Consider the following 24,994-nt stretch of genomic DNA (forward strand, 5'->3'; position numbering starts at 1 on the left):
TCTGTCTAAGATGTTGATAGTGGAAGGAAATTGATTCCTGTAACGAAAAATGATATCATGACTCAGAAAAACAACATATAATTGATTGCTGTTTTCCAACTACAAACTTGTGTTGTTACACCATCAGGGCACAGGTGACATAAACTGTTTTGCTTTTAATTTTATCTTGAATTTTTTTACTTAACTCTTCAGTGTCTGTGCAGTCTTCTTCTCTAAATTCTTCAAGGTTTTTTACAGCAGTTTTGTATAGGCTGCCTGTAGGATAAGGCGCTTCCTATTGTAGCTGAGGGTCAGATGGGTTGCGCAGAGGAGACCCTTCCCCTCCAGTGTCCTCATGTGAACCTAAAGCAACCCAGTGAACCCTCTAAACCCTCACTGATTGGCTGTAGAAGAGCCAGTAGCATCCAATTAGAGATCGTCCAGGCACGGCAGTGATTTCTGATCCCTCCCTCGCTGCCTCGCGACCCCTTCCCAGTTCAACCATGGGCTCAGAAGGTATCGATTAAGTGTGTGACCTCCTGCATTAGTTACGTGCTCATGCTCTTGGTTTGATGCTGTGCAGATGTCAGAACAAAAATGAACACAGTGTTTTGACTTCAGCTGTCAGTAGGAATTTCGAAGAATTCCCTTTGTTTTCCCCGTGTGGCTTCTAAAAGCTCCACAACAAGAGATATGATCACTGTTGGGTGTGGTTTCTGTTTTTCTTCTTGTTTTCATTGTTAAACTGTGCTGAGATGCTGCAGGCCAAAGGGAACACAGGTGGGCGGGGATTAGAGATGACACCCAGGGAGGGTGGGATTGGCTCGAGGGTTTACCTGTTTAAAAATATCCTCTGAAGCGAGTTGCCGCAGGTCAGCGTTGTTCACTGATCCAGGTCACTAATTTGTGCGAGACCTTTAGGCCAAAGTATTAAATGCAGGCTAATCCAGAATGAACTTGTCCGTGTTGTAGGTATTTACAGGTTTAAAGACAGAATTAGGAAAACATGTTTTGGATCTGAGCGATCTGCAGGACCAGATTAGAATCAGCAGGCTGCAGGTGTTAGAAGAACATGTTACACATCAGATAATATTAGCTTGGTTGAGGCCAAGTGTATATGAACTCTGAGACATGATTATTTGGATTGGTTTGCTGGAGCAGATTTTTTTTTTCATGTAGTGTGTTCACACTTTAGAAGTGATAAATTAAATCTTCTCCAGCAAACAGCATGCAAACTAAATACGGTTTATATTTGAGTGTGCTGTTGATGAGCAGGATTCTCTCACAATCCACTGCACAAAGAAAACTACTCACCCAAGCCCCCTGAAACAGCGCCCAACTTGGATTTCAATTTTTGTGTCAGCCAAACTGTGGCATTACTATTTTCATTTGTCATGTGATGCCATTGGGCCCAAAAGGACTCTTCCCTGTAGACTCAAATTGTAAAGAGATGTCTGTTAATCAGTGAATAACCTTTTTTTTTGAGTGTCACAACCCTTGTGAAATGACCTGTTTCACTGTAAGGATTTGATGCATTCTATCCTATAACTTTTTGCAAGTTTAAAAGAGTGGCATGATAAAATCATTTTATCCCGCTTCAAGGCAGTGGAGTGCTTATCCGGAAGTAAGCTGCTCGGATGGTGGAAGTCTCGAGTTCACCTGCTGTATTGGCCCAACAATGCAGAAGCACAGTGGAATATTCGGATAATTTTACAATCAAACTTTCTTGGCTTCATGCACCACTGAATAATTTCCAGAGGAATGAACAGCCCCCCCCCCCCCCCCTCCCTCCCCCGACGCTGTATCCAGTTTTCTTTATACGTTCATGCTCACACCTGGAAAACCTCAAAATAAATTGTGGCTGTTAGTGTTATAACGATACTGGAATTTCTAACTTTATTACAGTACCTTGAACAATATCAATATTTGATACTATTTTCTGTTTACCATGGGCCAAAAACAGACATTTCAGGATTGAAATGTGACATTTTAATTAAAAGATAAATATAAGAAGGCTATAAAAGTACAAAGATGATTTTTCTTTTCTTGACTAGTAGCAGAGAACAGCATATGACTGTAGTAAACAATAACAACAACAGAGAGTGACAAAGCGTGTGTGTCGATACTGCAGAATATTAGTATTAAAAGTATTTCAGGGGCGTAAACTAGCTCACCTGGTAGAGCAGGTACCCCATATACAAAGGCTATGTCTTTACCGCAGCGGCTGCAGATTCAATTTTAACCCACGGCCTTCTGCTGCATGTCATCCCCTCACTCCCTCACCCTTTCACTCTAATAGCTGTCCTGTTCAATAAAGGAAAAATGCCAAAAAGATAGTGATGATCTTTAAAAGTGTTATTATTCAGGATCAATATGTATCAATGAAGCAATACAGGGAGCACTACAAACTGCTAAAACAGTTTATCATAACAAGTATCATGTAGAATGTACTGTATAGGGTCAGTATGTAGGATTTGGGACAAATAATCATTAGCCTACTTGTGGTAATCAGGTCCCTGTCCTGATCTGATGTCCAGTCAGTAAATCCAGTCATGAATCATCAATACTGTCCACATCAGCAGAATCTTTTTTTTCCTCGCTCCACCACACCATTCGGTATTAAGCCTCTGCATGGGATAATGAAGAGACGTAAACCTAAGAGAGCAAGCTGCACTGACACACACGGACTAAAGGTAGAGGATTTTGCAAACACAGTGTGTATTTGAACAGTATCTGTGTGTCCTGGTGCCTTTGAATGAAAGCATGAAAGACTTGATAGGTTAACCCCCTCCCTCCCCACCAGCATCCAGTATTGTGTAATTCTGTTACACAAGCGAGGGGATGTGATGCAGATCTTCTAAGTCTGTAAGCCAGTCCAGTATAAAAGCAAGGTGTTACACAATATCCATTTTCAGAGCCACAAATTGGAGCATTATTATTCTTGCAAATGACGTACATTTGGAAAACAGCAGCCGGCACTCGGTCAGTTCACCTCGGTGTAGTGCATCATCAGACTGTTGGTCTGTTAGTGAGTTTATCAAAGGAGGAGTCTAGTCTGTTGTTAGTGGCTGAGAATTTAATGAAAATATCCGTCTCAAGCAAATTGTTTCTACTCAATTGGTTTTTTGTTCACTTTCTGGCAGGGTTGCCTTTTAATTTTCCTGCTTTTGTTTAATCTCCGGATCACATCCATTTGTGAAGTAATGTGTTGACACCTTCAGCAGAAGGTGAGGTGCAAGGGAAAGGCATTTTAAAATGCAACAGCCATGGTCAGTCCTCTTTAATTCAAATTATGAACCAAAGCCTCTGTTCAGTCTTTCATGCTGTCATTTCTAAAGAGCTCGTTTTAAAAAATAGCCTGTAACTCTAAGCAAATCTGAGAGTGATTTAATCTGAACAGATCGTGCCGAATAAGACAAGTTTGACTTGATGCAGTTCATTTTCTTGGTTCTTTATTGCCCCCACCCCCCCTTCCACTCTCTTTCTTTTGTCTCCACCCTCGTTTAAATCTGCCTTGAGCTCCTGCAGGGTTTATAATGAGGCCCTGGTACACACTGTTCAACGCTGCTGACGTATGAACCCAGGGTACGAGTACGAGGCCAGTGTGTGTGTGTGTGTGTGTGTGTGTGTGTGTGTGTGTGTGTGTGTGTGCGCGCGCGCGTTTGGTAAGGTCTGAAAACCACTTTGGGTTTTCAGACCTTGAGAGTAAGGACGTTTTGGGATATTAAGGGAAATTCATTCTAACCTGAGGGTTAAGGTCTGATATTATTTTTAGGCTAAAGTAAAGGTAAGGAGCAGGGGAACGCATTATGTCAGCGAAGGTCCTTTATAAATGCAGATGTGTGTGTGTGTGTGTGTGTGTGTTATAAAAAGAGTGTGTGGTGATTTTCAAGCTGACTTTCAAGCTCTGTGAAGGAGAGAGAGGGAGAAGAAGTGGTGAAATTAGAGAGTGTGTGTGTGTGTGTGTGTGTGTGTGTGTGTGTGTGTGTGTGTGTGTACAATGTCCTTGCATCTTGGCATACATCTTGTACAACTTTTTTTTTTCTCGTAAGCTGAACAGTGGCATTATTAGCCAGATCTTATGTAAGGCAGCTTATGCAAGCAGCTGTCTTCTCACTGCCCCCCTCCTTTATCATTCGTTTTTATTTCTCTCTCCCTCTCTTTCCCTCTCTCCTTCAGGGGGCTTTCAAGAGGTAAAGGAGTAATTACATGGTATGTTTCTCTTTGAGTGCGTATGTGAAACATTTTTTCCAACAAACCCTCAGTAGGACACACATCCGTGTAAGAATGCACCTGCGTTATCAAACTGGGGCAGTGATGTAATAGAAAGTATAGAGTCTGTATGTTCACCCCATAAAATCAAAATGTACCAGAAGATAAGGTCTAAGGTGTGTGTAAATGATAATATCATGTCATATTTTTGGACTTTTGTTGTTTAGCTTTGGATATTTGTAGCTGTTCTGTGGGAAGAGCCTCCATCACACTGACAGCAGAGCACATGACTGACTGATACTTAATATCAGAGCCTCCCATAGGCGCATAATTAGTTATGGTTGGAGCGGGTGGGTTGAAGGGAAGGTTAAAGGATGCTGGAAAACAACAATGCAGTCACAAGCCTCGGCCTTTATGTACGACTATACTATGTCTGATCAGGAAGGGTTCAGTTTTGCGTACAGTTTCACAATCTGCGTTGTTCCTGCCAGTCTGGGTATTCTATTACAGATTGTACAATATTTAAACAAAGAAATAATAAATACAGTAAGCAGTTCTGTTTGGTTGGGCAGTCCCTGTCCACCTTATTCTCGCTACTATAGAAATGATGATGGGCGCAACTTACTGTGAGATAGCAAAAGTAGCAATAAGCTGGTCCTGTCTATGGTTAGTTCCAGTGGCTAATCAGGGTGGCCAACCACCAGCAGTGGTTCTTTATGAAAGTAATTTGCTTACAGTTTAGAAAATACTGCTTTTCTTTTCTTTTCTTTTCCTTTTTTTTAACAGATATTTAAGACGTTAAATATGTATTTTATAAGTGTCTTTGCAGAGCCTTGGTAGGTTACCTGTTGTGCTGTTTGCCGCCATACTAACAACCAGACTAACTGTGTGTTCCAATACCCATATAACTATACTGTATAGTATGCCAGAAAAGATTCATTATGTCCCTATACATAGTATGTCGAATGCAGTAGGGCATTAACGACTTTGATTTTTTTCAGGTCGACTTATCTGTCAATAAAGTCGAAGTCGAGTCGACAAGTCATTTGATGACGTCATCACATTGACACGGCGGAGGAAAGTGAAGTATCTCCACACATGTGATGTGTGTCTGTCAAGGCCCGAACATACTCGGGCGGAACGTACGTGGAACGGACTCTGCGGAGGTCCGCAAGCCCTGTGCGTGCAAAGCTCAGATTTTACAACCGCGCGGACTCCGCGCACCAGTGACTGCTCGGCATGTATTTTTCACATTGTGGGGATTTTTCACAGACATTTTTACAGGAAACTGCAACGCGGAAGTGCGCTTGACTATGAAAGCCCGAATGACTGGAGTCTGCTCCGCTTACAGTACGCCCGAGTATGTTCACTAAGTCAAGGATAAAGTATCATTGTAAGCCAATCAGAGGCAGCGATTGCATTCCGTACACAAGCACACACAGAGGGAGAGAGGGAAAAAACACACGACTTGTCGACTCCTCCCGGGGGGGTGTCGACTTGTGCCACTGACGTCGACACATCAACAAATCGACTTTTCTGTTAATGCCCTAGAATGCAGTATGCCAAAAATACCAGGATGTTCTACCAGGGCCGTCGCAACCGGACAGGCAAACTTGGCAATTGCCTAGGGCCCCGAGCTAGAAGGGGGCCCCCAGAGACGGCTAACATTGGTCCATATCAATGACAATATGATGGAACCCCTATAGACACTGCAACAACGACCAAGGTGACCTCCAAGGTGCCTCTTGCCTGGGGCCCCGAGAGTGTCTTAAAACAGCCCTGTGTTCTACTACATCCAGTCAGATTTAGCTGTATGTAAGCCAGCATGCTTTTCTGGCTATTGTGACCCACAATCCTCTGCACAGCAGACGGTATGTCACATTGACTCAATTGAATTGATTGAATATTAATTGTTTAAGTGAACAAAATAATAATAAATATCACAAACAACAGGACATAACTATGAAAATGACAACAACAGAGAACTGCAGATGTAATTTCACTGTCGTCAATATAATATGTTAGAATTACAATCTGCAGTTCTAACTTTAAAGTTAAACTTTATACACTGCGAGGTAATAACAGTAGATCTCTTCAGGTTGATCTGTCTTTTGTGAACTCTGGTGTTTGTTTCTCTTCAAGATAACAGATATAAAAGCAAGAGGGTCAAAGTTCAGGCCATAAGAAAGTAGTAAGTCCTGAGTGCATACTGCTCGCAGCAGTGCGTACTTTTTAGGGGCAGCTGCAGTGCCTATTAAAAGTAAAAAGAAAAAGTAAGCGATTTGGAACACACCCAAAGTTCAATTTGTGTCTTCAACAACAGCATAAACATGTATCCAGAATAAAAAGGATTGTCCCTGTAACCACTGTTGCAGTTTGATTTTGGCTGCCAACAGAGAGGAATAGGTTGCCACCTGTCCCGTTTAACCAGGTATTGTACGGTATTGAAAAATGATATCCACTCTCCCTTACTGAATTACGATGGGACATGATTCGTGCACACCCTGCTCTTATTGCATACGCTGTTTTCACATGCTTGGAAGGACATCAGAAATATTAACTGAAAGAGTTTCACAAGACATTGTGACGAATAGCAGGTGTGTCACCCAACATCAGTACATGATGTCCCCTGTTTTCCCCTGTCTGACTGCATTCTCAACCCACATTAGGAAATTCCTGTTATTTAATACACTCAGCAACATACTTTGAATTCTGGGTTTAGTCATTTAGTCTGAGAATATTTTGCTGATTTGCTGCACTTCTCTCATATGAAGTTATTTTTTACTACTGCTTAATAATACTGACATTACTGAGGTCTTCTGCTAAATTTGGTGTTATGTTTCACAGTAGAACCCCGATTTAATAAATCAGCAGTTATAAAGATGTAAGTGGAGCATTAGTTGGGAATCATCCTCTTAATCGCTTTACATGGAGCTGGAGTTAATACTGAGTTATGTTAATGTTTGGCCATTGTGTTAGTGTGTGTTTTTTGAGTCGTAAGAAATCAGAAATCATCTTTAGAAGGAGTAGATGTTTACCATACAGTAGTACGGCTCTGTTAAGATAAAAAAAAAAAAAAAATGCTAACGAAACAGGGTAAGGTAATATTTTCTCGTCGCTGGTGACGTACCTGGAACATCTGCACCTCGTTTATTGTCCACTAAATGACGTTGCACACCTACATTTTCAGAACAAAATAGAACAGGCGGCAGTGAGAGTCTCTCTCAATGAGATATTTAAAAATAGTTGATTTGTGCTCAGGCAAGTCACATGATCCGGTCGAAATAATATATATTTTTAAACTCTTGAAGATGCACTCATTACTAAAAGTCTGTGTCATCCAAGAAAGACAACAAATACTTAAATAATGGTCAAAGTTGGTGTGCTGATGGATTCCCATCGTCAACGTCACTGAATAACATTACAAGTAAAAGCGCACTAAACTAAACTGAACCATACTGTGGATGCAGTGAAACCCCACACTGTAGCATGATCTATTCCCTCTGTTATTCACCTGGAGCTACCTTCTCACAAAGGGACCTCAAAGTACCCGTCATTCATGCAAACAAACCAAAACATTTTTGCAGCATAAATAGGAAACGAACGCCAATTTACAATAGTTATGACCTCATTGTGACACACTCAGGTTTCAGCCTCCTAGCGTGAAAACTGTAGCTGCCAAGGGGTGGGAAAATTTGTAGACTGCCGGATGTATAGAGCAAACAGTTGAGCTGTTGGTCGCAGGTAATGAAAGTAAATGGACTGCACTACTGTAGCCAACTGATTAATAAAAGTGCAAAATAGACCTCAAACTTATGAAAATAATTTCTTTGTAATATTTAAAGACTTATTAGATTATTATTTCATATCCTGTAAAAGGGGATGTATTCATTGTCAATATTGAAATTGACATTTTACTAAGACCTGGTTAAGAAGTTGATACAATTAGTCGATGAAAAGAACAGTTTTCATAGTTAATTAATAGTTATGGTTGTTTAACTGAGACAAAACATTCCCTGGTTCCAGATACACAGATGTGAAAATTTGCTGCTGTTATGTTAAGACATCATCTTGAGTGCTTTACTGTTTTTTTGGGATATTCCATAGACCAAACACTTAACCAGAGAATCAAAAAAGTAATAGAGTAACTGATATAAAAAACAAGCAAAGTTCTGATAAATGTTTGTAAAAAATGCAAATTTTGAAAAACTACTTGAGATTAATTGTGCAAACATCATTGATTGGAAAAAAAAATCAAATCTCGAATAGTTTCACTTTAATAACAAAAAACACAGACAGTTTTGGTCATTGCCCAGAAATTATGTTTCTAAATGATTATTATGTCACAAGACCTCAGTATCATTCACATCAGCTCCAGCTTTTGTGTCCATGTGCCTTGAGATATTCAGATTGGTGGATTACTCATTTTGGGAGGAGATCCCACGTGTTTATCACCTCACGCTGGTTCAGCCTACAGTGTTGTCCTATTTTTTACCAGAGAAATTTAGGTTATCCCACCCCCTCCCCTTTTCGGTCATGGGGGGTGATTTTAGGACACCAGACAGAGCAGACTGCTCCCCTCCCCCCTGCTTCTCCATACACACACCCCCACTCCCACATCTCTTCCTGTCTTTGTCCATCTCTACCATCATCCCTCATGCCTCCCTCTTTTTATTTTTATTCCCCCCTCTGTGCTTTTTATATTTTGCCCTCATCAGCATTTCCATATTCACTGAATTTAAATTGCTTCTCACTCCGTCTGGCCCAGCCAAAAGCAATATCGTACTCCACAATGCCATGTTGGCTGAATCAGACGTCCTTGGAACACCCCCTTGGCCCGCTGCGTGAGGTTATGTAAGGTAAGATAGGGTGTGAAACACGGATGGTTTCTTCTTCCCTGTTAAGATTTCAACTTTCCGTTTACAAGTTTTTTAATGTTTGAATGTAAGTTTGTGGTAGCAGCTGTAGCGCAGATGAAGTTTCCCTTCTGTGCATATTTAATTTTTAAGTTTTTTTGTGGTACAGACAGTCAACAGTGTCATCTGACAGTGATACAGAACTTGTGATTAAATGTTTACATCAAATGCACATATGCACCAGCTTTGCTTTACCACATTACGTCCGTCCATTGCATCTATTACTGTGATTCCCTTATGAGTGTGAAGGCAATTTAATTTCCGCTCTGTAAAGGCGGACCCCGCCAGTAACAACGACAGCTACTAGAGGTGATTACAGAATGCAAATACTCTGAATAGCCGTCGCTGAAAAAATGCAGACCATAGTATTAAAAAATGGTATTTGGTATAATGAAAACTTGAAGGATTATATGTTGTGTCATATTAAAATGTGTTTGACAAATAAGCCATTTTTTTAATTAAGCCATTTCAGTACAGCACAGATATTTACTACCACTCACTGTCGCAAGGTATCGGCAATCAAATGAGTTCTTTGATCCAATGTCAGGTGCTTTTATGTTGTAGTGTGGAAAACAGTTGCATTCAAAGCCAAAAAGTGCCATCATTCACTTTTCAATGTGCAGAATATAACTTCAGCAACCCTGTGAACAAACAGATACTGTAACATCACCCTGCTGTATTGTCAGGGCTTTGACTGCTCCACGTGTAAACTGTCTAGTTCAGTGCCAAAACAACAAGACTCGACCATGATACACCCTGTGGAGAATGTCAGATCAGTGCAGAGCCGAAAGCATCACATTGTGACATTTGAAGAGAAGTTAGCTTTTATGGACACAGCAAGACAAACACCTGCACAGAACAGTATAATGCAATGCACTGCAACAACCCCGCAATAAGTCCAACCTTTATGAAACCTCATTTTGAAACTGTGCCAAGGATTTATACACACCTGGATGGTTTCATTACATTTTAATGTGTTTGTATAATTTTGAACACCCAGTGGACATCCTTCATAAAACTGAATCAATACACACTCTGCAGAAACATTGAACATAATCCTCACAAAGTTATTGCAGGCTGGTTGCATTGGAATGCCTGATGTTGAACAAGTGTTAATAAATCATGTAAGAGCTTGTGTCAGTTAAGAAAAGTCTAACCTACAAGTTGGACCAACATGGAGCTGCTCAAAGTAGCAAACATATACTGTGTGTTATGCAACAGCTTTAAAGCCTGACATGAACTGAACAGTTTGGCCTACTTTCCTCTGGTATATAAAGTTACATAAAGCCCAATGGCAAGGAATCAAGCGGTTTTTGGCTGTGACTCCCAAGTTATGTGGGCTAATAACAAGCTGTACAGTATGTCTTTGGCAGTTTCATGTGACTAGCATTTGACTATGTAGAAGTCATGTCAGATAACTTTAAGGGAATGTTTGTTAAACAAGATTCCTCACAGTATCCTTTTTCGGCATAAAATACATGGTAATGCACTCTGCACTACAACTGCAACATGTTTTTGTGCAATTTGAGGGTAAGAATATTGCAAGCAGAGTTTATAATTAACTGAATTTACTGGTGAAGTACAATCTACTTTGGTGCCAGTAACGTTCCTGGCAGTGTGACATCCTGTCAACAGCTTTTTCCATGTCAGTACTAAGATAGTTACTCTGTTTGGCTTCGAGTGGCAACTGTAGACATAGATGCACAAACAGTATGTTCACAAGTAAGAGGCACACATAAAGGCCTCCCAGCCAAAATCTGCAGCCAACACTTCCCTGGCATGTAATGTTGCATAAGAATGATCCAAGTACTGTATGTGCTTGTTCCCAATTTAATGTGGTGCACTTTCCCAACAGTGTGTTTCTCTGCTTGATAAGGTGATAACAGCATTGCCCTTTGTGATGCTCGTGTTTTGACTGAAATATCTCAACAGTTATAAATTGCCACAACCTTTTGGACATTAATGATCTCTGTCTTGTAGTGCGAGTAGTATCGACCAATGGCGTTTGAGCGGCAGGTAGACAGTTTGTTTGGAGAGGTGGAATTTATTGGCCGAAATGCAATCTTGATACCCGGCAGCTATCGCAAGGCTCAGCAGTAAGGATTGCGCAATTGCCCACAGCGAGTAAAGGGCCAGTAGACTACTAAATCTAACAGCTCACTTACACAGTTGAGCAAGACGTGAAAAGGATCTTTTTGTTTTCGGAGCTGATGATGAAAGTAGCTATCTTACTTCATCTTCATTTCAGAAGAGTTGATTATGTACAGTACCAGGAGAAAATGGTGGCAGGTAAAGATAAAGTTTATGAGCTGAGCGCAAGAGAGCATTTCAGTTATCTTTAAAAGTGGAGTGGGTATTGTTAGAGAATGCCTGTTAGCGAGGAGTGAATCCATCCTTAGGGAGAAGGAAGGAGGATTATCATGCCATTTTCAATATACAAGAATGTTTGTTGCTCTGCATCTATGAACCACTGTGTGCTTGTTCTGATTCATTTGCTTAAATAAAGATTGAACATGACAGTTCATTTTAGTCTGTTGTTATTTGCTAATTGCGAAGAAATAAAACAATAGGGACAAAGTCTTGGCCCAGATACCCGCCTGCCGTCTGGAACCCCCAAAATACTGGCCCTTGCTCCCAGAGGCAATATCGTTGTTAGACTGACAGCCAATGGGTTTGGAAATTGTAAAAACATTGGTGGTTTGGATCACAGGGTCTAGACTGTGCCTATACTAAGCCTGCTATTAGCTGCCTATTAGCTGTTTTCAAAATCCCTGTTGCTGTGTGAAACTGGTCTCACATAGCAAGGCCTGTAGCCACAGTGTGTTAGCGCTGTGCATAAAACACCAAACTCCAAGCTAGCAAGCTACATGCTAACATGTTTTTTCAGTGTTTTATGAGGCCTTTTGTCAGCCAGCATCTTGCAATTCTGCCAAAACAGGTTTCTTCTCAACACAATTTTGCAAGTGCACCATAGCTCCATTCTTGGTTTAGTGCCATCCAAGATCATTGTGAATGGTTTTGAGAAATAAAAACAACTCATAGCATTTTTTTTCACCCTTTGTGGGGACTTATGATGGGTTCTGCCAGAGCATTCTCCAGCGCAAGCACAGTGCAAGATAGATCTGGCTATGCAAGACAATAAGACCCCATAATTTTTTGTCTCTTGCCACCATGAGGTCAAATTTAAAGAAAATCCAAAACTTTGTTTTTTGGACCGAATTTCTGCAAAACTGTACTTTGTGTTTTGTGCCAATTAGCAGAATCAGCACACTCAACTAAGATGGTGAATGTGTTAAACACTAAACTTGTTTAACATCAGCATTTTAGCATGGTAACATTAGCATTTACTTCAAAGCGCCACTGTGCCTGAGTACAGCTTCACAGAGCTCCTAGCATAGCTGTAGATTCTTAGTCTTGTTTTAATGTCATTTTCTTTTTTATGCTCACATAAACCTTTCAGAAGTATTTTACATCCTGGTGTAAGTCCCTTTAATTGTAGAGTCTTTAAAGGGAAAACAGAGTAATTTATTACCAGCAGCAACAGTGGGGTATGTGTTGTTTATAGCATTGTGAGTCTATGTGTGTTTGTCCTGGAGACAGCTATTGTAGTTTGAACTCCCACCAGAGTTCTTGAGTACTTTGCGAGGTGTATATATGTCTGTCTGTGGACTGATTTTGTCACCAGGACAGCATCACTACCATCCAAGATGCCATTACAACACTTAATAGTTGTGGAGCAGAAATCATAATGAAGGCCCAGTTTGAAGGTGGGTATGGTTAAAGCAATGGTGGCTGTGGCTCAGGAGGAAGTGTGGCTGTTTACCGATTGGAAGGTCAGTGGTTGATCTAAATGTCAAAGTGTCCTTGGGAAGGATAGCCACATTGCTCCTGATGGCTATGCTATGTTTGTGAGTGATGAGCAGGTTGCACCTTGTATGGTAGGTTTTGTCATCAGTGTATGAATGTGTGTGTGAATGACGATTGAGTAGTCACCAAGGCTAGAAAAGTGCTATAGAAATGCACTCCATTTACCATTCACGAAGGTCACCAGAAGTCATATTGAAGGCCGAGTTTGAACATGGGTGTGGTCCTAGCAAGAGTGCCAGAAGTATAGAGGCCAAAACACACCGGTAGCGTACGACGCGCGTCAAAACAGCCGCCCCCATTATTTTCTATTTACAAACCCATACCGGTGGCGGCTCGATGTGTATCGTTGTGCCGCGTCACGGCACTTTACGCTATTGTCCTATTTTTCCAGCGTCGCCACCCTTGGAAAAAGTGCTATTTTGTACTTCCCAGCCTAGTGGACTGGAGTGTGCAATAGAAATCCGGTTGACGCCCTGCAGCGTGACGCTTTTTGTGTGTGTTGGGGGCGGCACTTGACTTGTGTCAGTGACGCTGCTGTCATATGACGCCACCGGTGTGTTTTGGCCTTAGGGGTAGTGAGTAGGTAGGGGCCATTGACCCATCCACTCTATGGCCCTTGTCCACATTCATTTTACCTCACAGATCACTGTATCATGACTGGTGTGGTTCCATCACAAGATGGTCTCTAGTTAAAGCAGCTTATGTTTATATATAGAAGTGTTGGTAGAAATATTGACATAGTTGTGTCGCCACAAAAAAAGTTTTTGGGAGCAAGTTGTGTAGGACGTTTGGGTCGCATAAAGCAGCTAAAACCTAGGGCTACGACCAGTCATCTGCCAACAGTAAATATTGGTTTCCTCTAGCTGAAGGGGTTATCTTTCCATAACCCATGGTAAGAAACAAGTTTGTCTTGACGAGGATCAGTGCTGCAGCAGTGATTGCCAGTGCGTGAGTCAGGGGCCCCTCCACACAGTCCTTGAGCTGATTTGAGGAGGTTTCACAGGAAAATGAGGGATATTTTTATTTCACTCCCTCAAACATGAGTGGAATAAAATGCGATGCAATGAGAGCATGATTACCTTGCTCTCAAACTTGCTGCCATCATCTGAACTGCACTGCAGAATTCCAGTTCCACAGTGCTGTCGTAAGTGTTCTTTAAGAAATCTTTCACAAGTCTGTACGTTTTCCTTTGGACACTTTTATGCTTCAGTGCAGGTGATAGCCGTTGCCATCACCTGCACTATGGCAATATGTCTTGGGGTTGTCCGTCCGTCCGTCCCATTTTCATGAACGTGATATTTCAAAATTGCCGTAACGGCACTTTCTTAAAGTTTGGCTCAAACGTCCAGTTGGAATTAAAAACGAATTGATTAGGTTTCAGTGGTCACAACTCGAGGATCAAGTGTTGATATTTTATATGCAAAAGGGCAACTTCACTGTGACATAATGTTCTGCAAATACACTTCTGGCCATTATTAATCCCATAGCTCATGAACAGAGGAGACATTTGGTCCGATACTGAATGTGCTGATTGTATAGATCCTCTGTGCTGCCAGGTTGAAGAAGTGTGTGAAGCATCCATGTCTGTGAAAACATGGAAACTGTAAACTGTACCTGCAGCCTGACGGGTGTGCAGAGGCAACAGATGGTAATTCTAATTCTTAATAGGAAAAAATCTACAATCCATTTATTCAAATAGGCTCTGTGATCATGTACACGTGTTTTGGGCGAAACCAGGACATCAGAGTAAAAGCGAGTTGACCAGGTCCTTGGTTACTGGTCCTCAGCCCAGCAACAAGTCCATAAAGGCCAGCTTGGTAGAATTTATGAGGCTTATAAAACCGCCCTGTCAGGCCAGTAAGTCAACTTGGCCAGAGCTACCTGTTGTGTAATCTGCTGTGTAATGTTATGCAAGGTGAGCTGGCAGGTGATCAAGAGTAAACCTTGCTTTGATACTGTGTGTCTGGGCTCATCTGAGTGGGAGTGCATATTATTTAAAGCCTTTGTTTTTATCCAAGCCAGACAGCTAAGGCGATAATTCTTGTTTACAGCGGTAGATGTAGGGGAAGGAAACGTTTGACTATAACTCAGAGGCCTTGGTGAATTCATGTGATTCATGTATTTGTCGTTGGAAAATGCATTGAGAAAGTCATTTTTGAAATTGTTTGAATTTCTGTAATGTCAAGGTTTCCTCAGTGGTTCTGTGGATTGCGACATTGGTAATGATATTTTTGTGTTCCTCTGAGAATTTAAAGAATGATTATGATGTTTGTTGTACACAACAGAATTCTAGCTCTATAAAACAAAAAAGGTGCAAAAAAAACTTGCTTTTACCCAACCACAGCTGATAATGAAGGGCATGGCAGCCGTCTGTGGTTTCAGTTTATGATTGTTACACTCTGGCACAGAGAAAAGCTTGTGAGTAATGCAAGCATAATTTTCCTGCTGCTGAGAGATGGAGCTTTAAAAGCATCCCAGTCACTCTTGAGAGCTCTCTCATTGTGTGTGTGTGTCTCTTGGTGGTACATTTCCATCTGTCCATCTGCTCTGCATCTCTGTCTTTCATCTGCAGGTCATGATCTTTGTTACATCTCTCGCAACAGACCTCTTACCATCCTCCTGTCCTTTCTTTACTTAGATAGTGCAGCTGAAACAAAGGATATGATCCATTAGTTTTTCTCAGGAAAAAACACAAATTATATAAATGTGAGAATGGACTCAAATACTCAGTTTTGTGGCTAAAACTAAACTTAAAATATGTTTAAATCCCAAATTTCCCAAATGGCAAGTGCTGTTCTCTGTGTCCACTTCAAAATAACTTTTGCATTTTGCAGCACTGTCACTTTTGCATTGTGCCTTTAAATGTTTGGTTCACATGCCATCGATAGTTTGAATGCAACAGCACCTGTGCAGTGTCGCAGCAATTACTTCTTGTCTAGTTTAATTTAGTTTCAGTTTTTTTATGCCTTTGGCCCGCCAATCGTCATGGCTGCAAACATTATGTTTCCAGGTTGTCTATCCATCCGTCCGTCTGTACCAGTCTTGTGGATGTGATATCTCAAGAACGCCTTGAGTGAATTTCCTCAAATTTGGCACAAAAGTTTACTTGGACTCAACAAGGAACTTGCTGTTAGATTTTGGTGATCATAGGTCAAAAGTCAAGATCACTGTTACCCCATCTGTCTCATTCTTGTGAATGCAAAATTTCAAGAACACCTCAAGGGAATTTCTTCAACTTTGGCACAAACATCCACTTTGACCTTGCATATGTCTCATTTTGTGAACGGTATTCCTCAAGAATACTTTGAGGTAGTTTTTCCAAATTTGGCACAGACATTTACTTAGACTTAAGGATGATCTGATTAGATTTTGGTGGTCAAGGGTCATTGTGACCTTGCATACCTCTCATTCTTGTGAACGCGATATCTCAAGAACAACTTGAGGGAATTTCTTCAAATTTGGCATAAACATTAACATTGATGTAAGGTTAAAATAATTTGAATTCGATGGCCAAGGATCAAGGTCACTGTGATCTTGTCCGTTGCATTCTCTTGAATGCAGTACCTGAAGAACATCCAGAGGGAATTTCTTCAAATTTGGCACAAATATCTAGGGAAATTTCGGTTTATTTCAACCTGTCTCCTATCGTTCTAAATTTGTTTCAAGTGACTAGTGACATAAAAATAATAGTTAGCATGTCAGCCGTTAGCCTAGATACAGCCGGGGCGCATAGTAGCGTCAGACCTGTTAAAACTTAAGTGAACGGGCATACTTCAAGTGCAAAGTTAGTCCACGATTTCAGGCACGCTATGAGATCACTGGTCTTTGTGGTAAAAAAGCTTGTTTAGTGGACTAACTTTGCACTTGAAAGGATGCCCGTTCACTTACGTTTTAACAGGTCTGACGCTACTATGCGCCCTGGCTGTATCTAGGCTAACGGCTAACATGCTAATATCACTAGTCACTTGAAACAAATGTAGGACAGTAGGAGACAGGTTGAAATAAACCGAAATTTCCCTTTAAGGATAAACTGATTAGATTTTGTGACCTTGTGTCCATCTCATTTTGTGAGTGCAATGAGACAGACTTGTTTGCCCAGTACTCCACTTAATAATTAACATTTGGTCAGATACTGAACTGGTGACACTAATCTTGGTGCCCACCTTGTAACTGTGCTTACGCACTTCTGAGGGGAAGTTGTGTGTGAACATCCATGTTTTCACAGACATGGATCTAAACTGTTGCTGCATTTTGACAGCTTTTTGAAGGCATACATCCACAAGATGCTAATTCTAATTTTAAATAGTGTATGTGTATGAGGTGGACTGGGGCATAAGGGCGAGAGGAATTCTTAACGCTACAAATTAAATGCAAGACTTACGTCTTTAAATATATTCTAAAAAACTTGGTATGATTAATGATAACACTAATAGAAGTAGGGTGTGTGTGTATTTGTATTAATGGTCCTGGTATGTGGAAACTTACACATACATTGTGGAGACTCATCCTTCATCGGGGGACAGAACAACACAATCACTACACTTAATAGTGGCATTTGACGTTTCTGTAAACCACCGACATGTTAAATTTCTACGTTTTATACATAGCAGTTGTGTTTCTTTACATTTCACTTTTCAATTTTATGTGTGGTTGATGTGTGGTTAGGTTTAGGCACAAAACCACTTGGTCAGGGTTAGAAAAACACCCTGTTTTGTATTAAAACACCTGGTTTTGTCACTGCAGTCAGAGCTGGCAGTGTCCTAAACTCTCATAAGAAACCACCAGCTTTTGTTGATGTCAAACAGAAGTAAATAAACATAAAAAAATAAAGAAATAAACTTATGTTAAGGTCGGGATAAGTGTTTGGGATGAGGCAGTATAGGTTCCAGGAAATAATGTAAATGTCCTCAAGTTTCTCCAAGTGACAAAACAGTGTGGCTAATACCTGTTGTGGTGAGTATTTTATGCATGGGTATGTTTGATACCCAAGTCCTCCCTAAGAAAAAAATGCTTCCTAAACTTAAAAGGTAGGTGGCATCACCCTCCACTATGATACAGTGTAGAGGGCTTTGGAGTAGGGATAAACCAAAACTGGCAAACAGCTTCCTGTTGTCTTTCCTCTCATGGGAAAAGCTTCAAGCTGTCTGTGTGTGGAGACAGATGGCAGAGGAGGAAACCAAGACAAGTCATTTCCCGTACATCAAAAAGTGCTTTAGTTTGTGTGTCTTTCTGTATGTCTGTACTTGTTCATCTGTTCATTCATACCTCTACTCTTTGTTTCAGGTGTGTATTGTGGACATGCTGAGGTAGCAGCAGCCTGCAGGTCAGGATGTCTGATCAAGAGGATGAGCGGCTGAATGAAAAGAAGAGGGAGAGAGATATCTGCTACATAACTGATGACGACAACGATGGAGATGACGAGGACGAGTGGATACCTGGTGAGTCAGATGGTCAGTTATGACCTGAACACTATCGGTTATTTAAAGCCCCTTCCCCACCAACATCTGACCTTTGTCTTTAGTGGAAAAGGTTACAATCGACATTCATACCTGGATCAAGTGGCTCTGCAGTAGTCACGGGTATTTTTCCGCTCCACCTCCAATTGGCTTCCATTGGCAGTGGCTAAAATATGACACCCTGGTGGACATGCTAATTTTGCCCCTTTTCCGGCAACATGCAATAACTCACTGGCAAAAGTTCCATCCATATTTGCTCAAGCTGGTTTCAACATCGTTCCAAATTAGTCTGCAACAAGTTTAAACGAGACACTGAATAAGTAAGAAATATAGTAACCACAGTACCATTTCCCCTAGCCTCCATACTGCTTTCTGCTGTTTTCTAACCTGTTTTCCAGTGTGCTTGTTATGTCTAACATGACACACCAGTGAAAAACAAAACAGAAAGGCGTACTAATCTACTGGCATTGGTTCAGGAGTATATAGCCTATCTTTAGCAGGTTTTCCCGTTTTAAAAAAAAGGTATATACATGTAATATTTTATTTCAGCTGTGGACAATCCCATCAGTAATAAGGCGGCTCCAAATACCCATCTACATGTACATGTACATGTTCAGTGCCTGAATCTGCGCCTATCATAAAGTATTGAACTGGAGAGAACTGATCATGTCCGTACAACCAAGAGCAAACAACCTTAAACACAAAGGTTTATGGGTAAGAAGATAGATGTTGACAACTGAGAAACATGATTGAACAAAGCAACACCAGCCATAGTTTGGTAACAATATACTACTATAGTTTTTGCATCCCTTACATCTATTTCCAACATAAACTACAACTTTTAAATTCTCTAGTTTCTCATCTGCTTGACATAAAATTGCATTTACATACTCTTTATTAAAGTAGAGCTATTAGAGCGAAGTGAATCAGCAGGTCGGCTGTGTTGTCCACATGTGTGACCAGACAAGCTCTCCACATCAGCCTTTGGCCTTCTGTCCTCCCTCAAGGAAAACAAGCTCCTCTAAACTCCCTCGTCTCCTCTTATTTCCTCTGTTGCCAGTATGTGTTACATAACCCAATGAATCATCATTAGTTCTATTAGATGCTGACTTGTCCATGTGTGTGTCTGTGTGTGTTTGTGTGTGTGTGTGGAGATGTATCTCCAGCAGTGTGTGTTTGTGTGTAGGAGGTAAGATTTAAACTTTGTAATGAGGACAAAGTCCTCCAAAGACTGACGCCACTTTAGTTATCCAAACAGAGAGAGAAGAGCCTGTGGTTTTTAATATTTTCAGTTTTTAACAGCAGTGCGATCAGAGAGCACCTTGTTAAGTTGTCGTCTTACATTTCATAAACTGAACGTACTGTAGTAACGTTCCTCCCACGCTTTGAGTGCTTCTTCAGTTAATTTGCAGTAAAATTAACATCTCAGATTCTGAAGTATTTAAGTGTAGACTAAATGAGAGGGACAAAGAGTGAGATTAACTGCAGGAATAACAATTGGCCTTAAATTTAAAATCTGCTTCTTTCCTTTTTTTGTTATTAGTGCTTTCAATCCTCCACTCGTGTTCTTTTGTACTTCTGTCTTTGTGAGCACACACTTGAGTGTTAGACCATGACACAGAGGACATTTTGTCTGCACTTCAGTGGGCTGTTTGAAGGCTGAGATCATGTTTTAAAGGAGGAATTAGGTAAGTTAGGGTAAGGGCCAAGGTAATATTATTATTGGTATGTAAATGGGGGTCCTCAGAAGTACAAATGTGTGGCTCTTTCAAACAATTACAAGCAAAAAAAGCATTGAACAAACCATTACAGGGGTGTGACATTGATCTTGGTAAAAAGACTGGAAGCAAGGGATTCTTACTGTCAAATAGCCAATCACTCCATGTGGATTAATATAGTAACTATGGCAGTGATCACTGAAGGAAATTGTTCAGCATTTTGGGAAATACATTTGTTTGCTGTCTTTCTGACAGAAAGAGATTTCCTACCTATGCATTCGTCTAGCTTAGCATTAAGACTGCAAGCAGGGGGAAAACAGCGAGCTAGCTCTTCTGTTTTTTTAATAAATCCATGGATAAACCAAATGCTTCCTGTGACATCACTGATTGGAGAGTGACCTGAAACAAAATATGCGTTAAGTATTCAGCCTATAGAGAGCCGTGAATCACTGTTGGATAACCCTTTTAATGTGGCAGATTGCTCATTATGTTGGGCCCAGGCAGCAGAAGCCTGTGAACCTGTTAAGAACTCACACTCACACTCACACACCCTGTACATGTTGTCCTAATTACAGCAGCAGTACCCTGTATGGTGCCATATACCAGTAATGCTGGCTATGTGGTTATGTAGGCTCTCAGAGTGTGTCACAGAGAGAGAGGGAGAAATGATGCTGATGACGATGAAGTACCATTAATCATCCAACAAAAAGGGGTTCAGGTCCATGCCTTCCTGCTTACTGCTCGGCTTATAAACATTTTTACCACAACAGTTGTGTAACACTTTGTATAACCGACCCAGCATAGCAGCGGAGGTGGCAGAAGCCTAAAGGCTGCAGGAGTGGGTCACCATTAAGTTTTTTCTTAAATTTGTCCTTAAGAAAGGTCCTAAGACAAGTCTACGTCAGGCAGCAGAATTCTTACAATGATGAATCCCATTGTCCTCATAACTTGAAAGCGCACGACAGTTGACCCCAATGAGCATAGGTAAATGCCCTACAAATCCCTATTATGGGGCATGAGACTGCCGGGCCGTGTGCACACAGGGAGACTGAAGAAGAAGTAGAAGTTGAGAGCATTAAGTCAAGAATACCCAGCTGAAAGTCAGAGGGGGTGGAGCACCAGACTCCAAATGGAGTGGAGGTACTTATGCAGAGAGTGAACACCAAACAAGCTGTCATATCTAGTAGCATCAGGGGTGGATATAAAAGTGCTGAGGATGCTAAAAAATATGTGGTAATCAACCACCCGACCTGCAAACTTTCCGAATTGCAGTAGCACAACTGTCACGACTGTGGACAGGAACAAGTGCCACAGCGCTCTACAAAGCGTGCGTGTTTGTGTTCAGGGGGAGACAGAGAGAGGGGGAGAGAAGGTGAAGGCGGAGAGTTTCCCACACTGTGTCTGTAATAACTTCCTTTGAATACTGCTTCGTCATTTTCTTTGTCCCACCCGCCCAACCCGCCTGTGATATGTTGGCATGGTTCCCCATCGTCAGCGTCACAGATGACATCAATGAACTCACTGAGTCTGTGATGGATTTAATTTGAACAACAACAGAAGCAGCTGATCCCAAAACTACAGTAAAATAATTTCACAACCAGAAACCATGGATTACCAGAACCATCTGGGAACATGAACAGTTATGAAGCAGCAGCCATCAATGTAAGAAGGGACAAAAATTAATGAAATTGCAAGTTTGGAGGAGCAGTTGTACCTTGTGTGATTTCATTTAACAAACAAACAGTTAATTGATTGATTGATTTTAGTATCATTAATATTAAACAGCATTTTCCTGAAGTTACTCGCAGATGCATTTTAAATTTGAAAGCAGGATTAGGGCCTTAAAAAAGCAAATGCTGGTCCTGCATTCATTGCAGTTATTACACTTCAGGTGCTTTCACAACTAACCTGTTTGATTCGGTTAAAATGAACTCAGTCAAGCAAGCAAACTGAGACTGCTCGAAAAGAGGGGTCTCGGTCCGCTTCTAAAGGACTCTGCGGTTCATTTGTGGTATGAGAGAAAACAAACCAACCACATCTTATGATAACAGATATGTGATTTTAGCAGTATTTCAACAGCTAAACCAAAATAAATCCATCTGCTGATCATTAAATTTGTTCGCAATCTTGTCATTGATCCCAAAAAAGGCCATGTATATCCCATAACCTATGTATGCTAATGCACACATGTAACCCTGTTAACACATATGCACATCAGTGATCAAAAAGCTGTTGAAGCTGCCATCAGTGTATCCGACTCTGTGTACTTTGTCTGTTACACTTTGTCTGTTCATTAGGTCAGTCCATTAAAAAGTGTGTGACAGTGATCCCACAGTATTAAGCCCCGAATCATTGCTGTGCAAGACGTCTTCTCCATCCTGTCTCTGTTAGTCATTATTCATAACATGCAGTTGATTTGCAGTCTATTAATAGCCTACTAATAATGCCTACGATCAATGTTATCTCTATGAGCTCTATGTGACTTCAAAGAACATAAATATAAATACTTGAAAGCATTAAAGTGCTGTTACATAAACATCCATCAGTAACCAGAATTTGATTTCCCCACGTGGGTCCTGATGATGCAGGACAACAAACACCAAATATATCCACTCAACGTGTTACCTGTCAGTCGGTAGAACATCATGTTTACTCCTCCTGGTTTGTTTGCAAAATCTCAGTGTGAACAGGAAGTGAACCAGAAATAAATGCAACAATGCATCATTTTCCCCCCATGGTGCAGACCAAAGGAACAAAACTACAGGTGTGAAAGCACCCTTAAAATAAACTTGAAGGTCCTGTATGAGCCACTGGGTCAGACTGGGGTGACATCTTACGCTGGATTGATTTAAAGCACAGATAAAGAGGGGGCCGCTTTTCAAGAGCTGTTTGTTGTCTTGGTGGGTGGTGGAAGGAGTGAAAGGTCCGATGGAGAAAAACACGGTCACATGTTTATCCTCCACTTTGCAAGTCTATTTTCCTCTTGTGACATCATCACCACCCGCAGTGTCCTGCGTCTGTCCCGCGGTTGCCATAACAACTGTCACCAGGACACCATCCCTCTCCTGCTCATGGTTCAACACTTCTTTCTTTTTCCATCTCCCCATTTTCTTTTCTCACATTTTTATATCGTCTCATTCTTTTTGCCTTTTCTACCTCCTGGTCTTCATTGATTTACCATCATCCCTCTCCATTTAATGCACTCTTTGTTAATACGTTTTTATTCCTTCATTTTCTTACTGCTTTATTTTCATTTTTATGTCTTTACGGACATCAGTATCCTTTCCTGTAGGGAACTTTGATAGATGCACTTTCGACCACCTGCTTTAAAGTTTATCATTTCTTCCTCTGTTTGTCTTTAAAGCATCTGCATATTCTTTCTCCTCTGTGTTCTCCACCTCCTATTTAAACAACTCATGCCAACTTGCCAACCCATAAATAGGCAACATTGTAAAGACAAAGAATGCATCTTTCAGCAGTATAGCCTATAGAGAAGAAAAAAGTAGGAAAGGAAAACAAAGACATTAATAATAAAGTGAGTGGGAGTTTAATATTCACGTGACATCATCAGAAATAGAATATGGAAAAGTGTAAAAGTATGGCTTGAAGTTTTATGAGGCTTTGCAACAATAACAGAACATAATTACTTTTTGGATTATGAAAAAATACAGGATTAATATCACTAACATGCATGATAATCTGTCATATTGTTTACAGTTTATTTCAGAAGTTATTCACTGTGTTTCAGTCTGTTTCTTGACAGCTCTCACGTTTGTCGTCCCAAACACTTTGCATATGGCACCTAAATCCTTTTAAGAAATTAGGCTGATGCACAGGAAATTAGGCTTTTTACATTTTTTGGTTTGCTTTTTTTTCAGTTGCAGAAGGTCGGGGCAGTTTCTAAAAAGCTGAATCTTTAGTTTGCTACTCAGTGTATGTTTTCTCTTTAGAGACGTTTGAGGTTGTCATGGTGATCACTAGCATCACACAACACATTTTCATGTTAGAAATGACACGTCGAGTTGCTTCTTGGAGGTATTTTTAGAAGTCAACACCTTAGTATTTCCAAACATGTATAAAACGCTGGTTTCTGACTATGGTTGTGGGAGCCATGTGCGTGATTGTGTGTGTGTGAGAGAGAGATGCAGGGGTAAGTTAACAAGACTTTAAGAGTCAAACAAACAAAAGATGAAGATAAGATGTTCAGCATACTAATGTAGATCTTACCTCATACATAGGCTCATCCAGTGGTTCCCCTTGATGAAGATTCATGGTCTGCTTTAAGTTTACCTGGCAGTCCTGTCACAAACTTCTCCATGCTTTCCAGAACCACGTATAATTTATATTTGGCCTTTTTCGCAACACCAGGCCCGCCCCCTAGTTTGGGAACCACTGAGCTTATCAATAAATGTTTTTATGGTTTATGTTTTAGTAAGTGATGCAATGGAAGATGGGAATTTGAGCACAATTGTCCTGACAACACACACAATAACTAACTGAAAAATTATTTGAAGTTTTAAAATGAAGGGCCTTATAAGTAAGATATAGAATCTTAAAATCAATCCTAAAACAAGTAAACAGTATAGTCATGCCAAAAGCTGAGTGATGTGTTTCCTTTCGGGTTTAGTACCATTTTTTAGCAAGTAGTAGTAAGTAGTAGCATTTTGAGTTTTTTTTCCCCAGTTAAAATCATGTCAGTAGTTCCATCATAAGGGAACAAACCAAAAATATTTGTCACGTCTACATCTTTAAAATTCAAAACTGATTGAATGTAAGAGACTGGAATGGCCAAGCTCACCAATATAATGACAAAAATTAGACCAAAAAAAAAATACACCTACAGTGA

At 40.7% G+C, this 24,994-nt stretch overlaps 1 protein-coding gene across 1 annotated transcript in view; it reads left to right on the forward strand.

Annotated features, from left to right (window-relative positions):
- LOC125891112 (helicase ARIP4-like) overlaps positions 1-24,994 on the forward strand; it is a 96,033-nt gene that overhangs the window by 13,552 nt on the left and 57,487 nt on the right. The window contains exon 2 of the mRNA XM_049580101.1: positions 18,258-18,412. Within this exon, the coding sequence (XP_049436058.1) occupies positions 18,304-18,412 (109 nt within the window). The 5' untranslated portion in view covers positions 18,258-18,303. The remainder of the gene's footprint in view (positions 1-18,257; positions 18,413-24,994) is intronic.

The sequence above is a fragment of the Epinephelus fuscoguttatus genome, linkage group LG7 (genome assembly GCF_011397635.1).
Source record: "Epinephelus fuscoguttatus linkage group LG7, E.fuscoguttatus.final_Chr_v1".
Lineage (NCBI taxonomy): Eukaryota > Metazoa > Chordata > Actinopteri > Perciformes > Serranidae > Epinephelus > Epinephelus fuscoguttatus.